Raw genomic sequence first — 8238 nt, 5'->3', positions numbered from 1 at the left:
TCTTAAAGAATAGTTCTGAAAATATATCTGACCACATTACACACTCTGAGAAGATTCAGAGACATTAATTGCCCAAAACCTTACAAAATAATGAAAGTTCAGAATAAAAGTTCAGACCCCCAATTTTATTCTTCTCACAATATAATTTTAATGGAGAGTAAACTGGCAACCAATTCCAGCTCTGTGGATTTGTGAGTTAGCTCTGCCTTGGTATACATCCAACCCTGATTTTGCTATTGCTACAACACGAAATTTCATTCTGTCATTCTTGCATAGTGTGATCCATTCAAAAATGTGTCAACATTAACAAATCATGACTCAAAAGAAGATGAGGTGTCAGAGCCATGGCAAAGCAGTACCTAAGACTATTACCACAAATTCACCAGGGCAATAAACATTACTAGTTACAGGTATTTGACCTAACCCCAAGAATAAAGTATTTATGAATTTCAGAATTTAAGCAAAGAATATGTGGGTAGCAAAAGAAGAGGTCATTCAGCCAAGGATAAATTCCCTAATTTATAGGAGTGCATAAGCCATAGATTAGAGACAGCTTTTGATCTATTGTAGAAGTGCATAAGCCATAGATTAGAGACAGCTTTTCTAGTGAAATACTAAATATACAAACGAACAATGGCCAGAACACATATTAAAATAAAACTTTGACACTTAACCTGTAGTAAACTGCTTAAGAAAGCAACCCCCTTATCTACAGTAAACAACCTAGGAAGTTAGCTGTTGTAAGTCAGGCTTTCAGGAAGCCAGATTGCTATCTTTAGTGACAATCCAGGAAGCTAAATAATAACCTCTATGACAATCAGTCCAAAATGGCCAAGACTTGATTAATAGCTGACAGTTTCTCTAATTTTTGTCTTTGTTTCCAATAGAGGATCAATCAAAAAGAGTCAAATATGTACCCCTAACCAATAGCATAGAATGCCCCACTTCTAGTTATCCTACCTACAGCTTTCCTATGCTGACAGCCTCCAATCAGGATATACATGAGGTCTTCCATTTTTTCCATTGTAAAGTTTCCCACTCCTTTGCCTGATGTTGAGTTTCTGCCAAAACACAAGTGATGCTATAGCAAGCTCTGAATAAATTACAGTTACTTGTTCCCATTTGGTTGGTCTTTGTTTATTTCCATACTAGGCAAAGATCTGCCAAGTCACAATGAAAGGAACTCAACCTTAACTTCAGACTAGCTAGTTTTAATTCTTCAGTTTACAATACTCAATGTCATGCTACACCTTTTCTTATTTATTTATTTATTTATTTATTTATTTATTTATTTATTTATTTATTTTGGTCCTGTCTATTCTTCTTCTGTCTGTATCATCTCCTTTCTTCAAATTGGCAGTTACAAAATAGTCACAAGAATGTATAGGGAATATAATCAATAATAGTGTAATAACTTTGTAGGGTGCCAGGTGGGTACTAGACTTACCAGGGGGATCACTTTGTAAGTAATATAAGTGTCTAACTACTATACTGTACATCTGAAACTAAGACAATATTGAATAGCGACAGTAATTAAAAAATTTAAAAATTTTAAAAAATGAATTGAGATAGACTTTCTATGATTCACAAAATTAACTTAAAATGTATCTCAGACCTAAATGTAAAACACAAAACTATATATAATATGAGCATACTTATTCATATTATATATAGATATAACTTTTTTTAAAACAAAAGACACTGGCTAGAGCCACTGAAGAAACCTTTCTTGAACTTTTACTATAGAACTTAAAATGAAAAGAAAAAAAATACTATAACATTGGAAACAAAGTTGCTTATTTTAGAATGAGCTTTTTACTGCTTATAAGAACAGTAACACTGCAGTGGAAAAAAAAAGATTTGGGGGTCTATCTATGTTTGTCTTATAAAACCTCAATAATTTCTGGTCATCTGAAAAAATTAGGAAAATATTTTGCTTCTCACATATTTTCTCAGCAACCAGGACATTTATTTTTCTATGAACTGAAAACACTGAAGCTGTGTCTCTCTATTAGATGGGTGTTGATTTTGAAAGAGAAAAGAGAAATTGTGACCCTAGAATTTTATACCCATCCAAGATCTCTCCCCTAAAAGTGGATAAATAAAGAGATGCTCAGACATGCCAGAATCAGTACATTTCTTCTGAACCACCCTGGAAAAAAATTACATGAAGACATACAACTGCCAACTGACTCAAAATGAACAATTTCAGAATCCATAGGTCAGACTATAAAAGGCTTAATTAGAGCTGCCTTTCCTCAGTTTGTTCGATAAAGTCAGTTTTTTAATTAAAAGATAGCTTGTCTGGTAGATTAGGCAGTCTGGGGTTATGTTTGGTCCACTCTATTTCTCACACCCATTCCCCTTCAGCTTCTACCCTCATCCTCATGTGTGAAGAAGTGTTTCTCCTGCAACAGTTTCAACCCTACAGTCAAATGGGAATGTACTTGCCTGTTGGAGTACCACTAACAATTTCAGTTAGTGTTATTCTGTTTGCACAATTGGAATATTTGTGCCAAGAATATTACAAAATGCTCTCCTTCGTTTGGTAAAATCAAAGCTGCCTAGAGCCATATACAGGCCATTGTCATTGCTAAGGAATTTGAATGAAGGATTTCATCATTTTTTACCATTTATGTTGAGTGATGTGAGTCATTAAGCATTTATAAATGAAAAAGACTTAGCTATCCACGTGCAGGTGTTCTCTGTTCCTAATTCTCTTTTTCTATTCTAGTTCACCTTCCAACTAAAAAGGTTTAAAAGTTTCTGTGGCATTAAATTAAACAGGCATGAAATTAGCATATATGGTCTGATTTAAAATTCTGAGATTCCGAATAGATAAAATTTCATAAATTTCTCATGACAATCATGATGTACAAAAGAATATACAGGTATTTAAAAATTAAGAGAAAGTACAGTGACGTGTTAGTAGTGTTTTTTTGTTTCTTACGGCATAACTATAAATGATTTATTTTCTTTCTACTTTTTTCCATATTCTGAATTTTATAATAAAAATATAAAATTCTATTGAAACATAAAAAACTTTCATTGAAATGTTTTATAGAAACGTTTTAAAAACATTTTAATTAAAATGTTTTGTAGAAACATAATTCTTGTACGGCTTTTTTCTTTATGCCTTATAGAATTAATTATGCAGGGGTCATCTCTATTAGATTATATCCTTCCTTCCTTCGTTCCTTCATTTCATCTTTCCTTCTCTTCTATTTTTAAATAACTAATTTGGTCACTTTTTCTCTAAATTTCCTTTTTAAATATTATCTCCAAATTTACACTCTCAGTTTGGGTATTCTGAAGAATTTAAGATTCAAACTCTTGATAAATGAATGTATAGCTGAAAGAATAATATCAGCTGGAGGCAGCAAGGATCATGTATTATCTGATTAGTCATGGAGAAGCATGATAAATAGGGTGACAAATGTGAAAAGTTATCAGGTAAAATATTACTTGGACTTTAAGTTTACTTCCAGGTCTCTGATTCCCAGAAGTTAGATCTATGACAGTAGTCATATAACAAATGATTGTTCTGTAGAAGTGGTTTTCTTTTCTGTGTTGAAAAGCCCTTTTTTTCTGATGTTCACAGGTACGCTCTACATCTAGTGTACGTATTCTCTCTCTTCTTTCTTTCTTTCTTTTCCCCTTCTCTCTCTTCCTCCCCAGTACCTCCCTCCCTTCCTATCTGCCCCTCCCCTCTCTTCTTTCTTCCACTCAGTCGCTCTTTATAATTAACCCCTTCCTTCTCATTAATGCATTTGCAACTTTAATCATTTTCTGAGAAACTGAAACTTCTTTAAAATTCAGTTATTAGGGTATTTGGTAAATATGACATGTAAAATCTGGGAATTTAGAGACATATGCATGATTTGTAAATTTTTTAGCTTTTCATTCACCTGTATGAATGTGCTGTGAGCCTTTCATTCATCATTAATATATTAATTAATTCTCTAAGCACTTTTTGGGTACCTGCCATATGCGAGTCACCATGCTAAGTATCCGGAGTACAGAAATAAATGAGACACAGTCCCTACTGTCAAGAACATAGAGTAGTATAAGGGAGGCATATAAATAAACCAATATACAGTAATTCAGTGTGAAAAATCAGCAACAGAGGCAGGTCCATGATACCATCAAGAAATAAATAATGACCTCTTCCTGGGGCTTGAGGACAAACTCGCAGAGAAGTCTCTGAAGCTGCTTGAAAAGATGACAAAGTTCTGCATTTGTCAGACTTCTGTATTTATTTCAGGAACAACATGGCCCATTTTGCCAATTACATTGAAGCAGTTGAAAAATAAAATATCTGTCATGCTTCCCTTTAAATTAAAAAAAAACATTTTTAAGTTATGACGCTAGAGAAATTTTATTTAAAAAAAAAAGCCTTAATGTAGAAGGAATTGACTATTGTGGCTGCCACAGCTCTTCTGCTTTTAATCTCTTACTTCCTTTTCCGTCTGACTTTATTATTTCTTCCTGGAATTCATTTTGGTACAGGCCCTGCTACCACTCCACTGCTCTTAGCTATCCTGACATCAGTGTGAACAAATATTTTTTCTTTATTTCAATCAAGAAAGGACACAGGCTTTTTCCCCAAAAGAAATGTAGAACACTAGTTCTGAATTGCCTTTAGACAGAATCTAGTCTAAAAATGGATGCTTAAATTTGATGCGTAGCCCCTGCCAAGTGATCTCAGGCATCTGGGCACCTCCTGCTACAGGGATGTTATTATCATATGAAATCCTATTCCATTATTTACACATATTGGATGAAATCTCTCTAGTGTTTATTAAGAAACATTCAAAAATAAAGCAAAAAAAGAAAATGCAAAAAGGACACAAGTGGGAGGGAGCAAAACTTATTAAATGTCCACTAAGTGCACATTCTTATTCATCATTTTACTTACTACACATTCCTAGGATGTTTTTCTTTTTAGTAAACAAACAAGCAAAGAAGCAAAGAAAAAAGGTGTGGTGATGAACAAAAGTGTTGTACATTTATTGAATGTTTAATAAGTGTAAATTTTGCTGCTCCCTCCGATTTGCATTCTTTTTATATTTCCGTTTTTGTTTTTGTTTTTGTTTTTGTTTTTGTTTTTGCAAGAGTAAGGGAAGTGAGATTGATGGGAGAGATAGGTGTGTGGCAGGTGGTGAGAGGGCTGTAAATAAAGTTTAACAAAGTTTCTTCTGAGAATGTTTAGGGTCTTTTCTACAGGCATTTATACACGATTGATACGAACAGTACTCTATTTGACAGAGAAAAGGAAGGAAAGGGAAGAGACAGAAAAGACGGAAAAAAGAGGAGGGAAGAAGACAGAAAAAAGATGAGCAGCACGAAGATAGAATTTAGAATTTTTTGTTTTTTTTAACTTCAAAGTATCTACTAATTTGGATTTAGGGAGAAGAAAAAGAGATTAAAAGAGAACTTTTTTTTATAACTGTAGTGGTAAAGACAAAGGAGTATTTCGGTCCAGTGAGCAATATAATTTATTTCAACTTTACTAGTATTTATGGAGCAGATATTACAAATTTGTTGCCCATTAATATACCGGGTACAGAATTAAGATCAACCAAAAGAGAATAGATACACTTTCTTCTTCACAATCTTTTTTTCTATCCTACCTATATGTTTTTACTCATCAAGGACTAACAAACCTAGTCAGAAAGCAGTAGTAGGTATTTCAAATCAAAGACACAAAAAATGAACACTATCGTCCAATTTTATTCTAGATGTTATTTCTTTTGTTTTTAGAGAATCTAATAGATTATGCTATATATATATATATATATATATATATAGCTTTTCATTAACTTACATCTTATAACATTTGATTTTAAATGTCCTTAAAACCACATTTAAAAGTTCCGCACAATTCTGACTTTTTACCAAGTCAGCCTGCTTCTTTCAAACACACAAACATAAATTGTCTAGTGAATTGCAGTCGCTTTTTTTCCAGAGTAAAAAGAAAAAAAAAAAAGCCCAGTTTTCTCCTTGCCAATACAGGAAGCATTTCCTGGAGATTAATCACTATTTTGACTTGCAAAATTGGAAAGGTTGAGAGAAATTAGTAAAGTAGCTTGTATCATACTACTTTGGTATTGGAATTTTTGGAAATGGTCCTGCTGCTATTCGGATGACAGCAATCATGAGTCAAGCTGTGGGTGATCTAAACAAACACTGTCACTCTATAAAAGTTGAGCTCCAGAGTGTGGACCTAGAAGAAGAGAGGCAAAGAGCAAGACATTAAGACAACACAGAGCTGAGTAAAGCCAGTGGAAATGAAGAATCTTCCAATGCTACTGTTGCTGTGGGTGGTGGTTTGCTCAGCTTATCCACTGAATGGACCTGCAAGGGACGACAGCATGGACCTTGTTCAGGTAATTAAGGAAGACAGCCCTCACATTCCTTCACAGGGCCAAGTGGGGCAACCATCTCTGCTTTTCATTTATAAAGCTTATGCAGAGTGGTTTGAATTACTGTGCAGGAATGTTTAAAGTATAGAGTTATAAAGTGTTGGGTGTGAAAAAGTTCTCGGTATCACACGATTTGGGCTCCTCTTTTTGTATACAGAGAAACAAAAGTGAGATGTGTTAGATATTTTCCTAAGACCACAGATACCATAGCAGCAGCAGCACTGGGGCTTGAGATAACATGAATCACAAGGGGAGGCTGTACGACATTTATTGTGCTTTGGAACTTCTAGGTATTTTGATACAATGCAAGATTAGCTAGATTTTTCTATTACTAGTGTCATGTTTAGACACAGAGTTTTGTCCATTTTTTTCTTAAGCCAGGTCCTCGTGAGACACATAAAGTGGAAAATTGAGGAAATTGAATAAATGTACCTGAAATATACAATTATGCCCAAAGAAGTCTGTTCATTTTGTTTTTCTCCTTTAAGTTCACTAGATTTTCCATTTTATTTTCATTGTTCTGTTAATAAACTAAGCTGTGGGAATTATTTAGTTACAAAGATAAAACAAAAGTGAAGAGGAGTCTATAACTGAAGAATTGAACAGAACATGACGCTTATTTTAATTTCAGCAATCAGAAGGAATACTTTCAATAGATTAAGTGAGCAACTGCACAAAAGGACTATATGGGATAAAAAAACATAAGAATGACCTAAACACTATACTTATTATTCCATTAGCACTACCTGGAAAACTACTACAACCTTGCAAAAGACGTGAAACAGTTTGTTAGAAGAAAGGACAGTGGTCCTGTTGTTAAAAAAATCCAAGAAATGCAGAAGTTCCTGGGGTTGGAGGTAACGGGGAAGCTGGACTCAGAAACGCTGGAGGTGATGCGCATGCCCAGGTGCGGAGTTCCCGACGTTGGCGACTTCGGTACTTTTCCCGGCATGCCAAAGTGGAGGAAAACTCGCCTTACTTACAGGTGATGGGTCCCAAGAGGCTTTCACATGATACTGAGATTTCACAATTGATTCTCTCCGGGGAAAATATTAAATTCTTCACATGTTCTCATACAGGATTGTGAATTATACACTGGATTTGCCAAGAGATGCTGTTGATTCTGCCATCGAAAAAGCTCTGAAAGTCTGGGAGGAGGTGACTCCACTTACATTCTCCAGGATTTATGAAGGAGAGGCTGACATACTGATCACTTTTGCAGCTAGAGGTAAAAAAGCAAACACAAACATTAACAACAAAAATATTTTGAGATGCATCTATTTACCTGGTGTTGTTTTATTGGAAAAGTTTGCAAAGAGATTCTCATTACCTATCTTTCTAATAAAAAACATTTTTCTCTATTAGAACATGGAGACTTTATCCCTTTTGATGGGCCGGGAATGGTTTTGGCTCATGCTTTTTCACCGGGGCCAGGAATTAATGGAGATGCTCACTTTGATGATGACGAAAAATGGACAAAGGATACATCAGGTTAGTTATACATCCCTCAGAATGATTTTGGTTTGTTTTATAGTTGGGAAAGGACCGGCAGAATATATTGCTGTTTTAACGGTTATTGAAAACATGTTCGATGTCTAAAAATTATGTTCTCTGTCTTAATATAAGCACAATATAGGAAGCATCATTATTTCTTTGATTACCATGGTTACTGTGTGATCTTAGAACTGTCTTTAAGGACAATTTCTCATTATATCGAATTGCAGATATCCAAGGGATAATGTATTGTATTGAATCTACACCAACATGTGCTCTAGATATTACTTATATCCAAGTGGGGAAAATTTCCTCTGCT

General features: G+C 34.4%; 1 protein-coding gene across 1 annotated transcript in view; it reads left to right on the top strand.

Annotated features, from left to right (window-relative positions):
* Positions 1–6239: 6239 nt before the first annotated feature.
* LOC105297467 (stromelysin-1) overlaps positions 6240–8238 on the top strand; it is a 9023-nt gene continuing 7024 nt past the window's right edge. Inside the window, 5 exon segments of the mRNA XM_011368157.1 lie at positions 6240–6389; positions 7166–7410; positions 7505–7653; positions 7791–7946; positions 8150–8165. Of these exon segments, the coding sequence (XP_011366459.1) occupies positions 6291–6389; positions 7166–7410; positions 7505–7653; positions 7791–7946; positions 8150–8165 (665 nt within the window). The 5' untranslated portion in view covers positions 6240–6290.

Source organism: Pteropus vampyrus, unplaced genomic scaffold (assembly GCF_000151845.1).
Source record: "Pteropus vampyrus isolate Shadow unplaced genomic scaffold, Pvam_2.0 Scaffold139, whole genome shotgun sequence".
In the NCBI taxonomy this organism is placed as follows: domain Eukaryota; kingdom Metazoa; phylum Chordata; class Mammalia; order Chiroptera; family Pteropodidae; genus Pteropus; species Pteropus vampyrus.
This window is presented reverse-complemented; position numbering and strand designations above follow the sequence as displayed.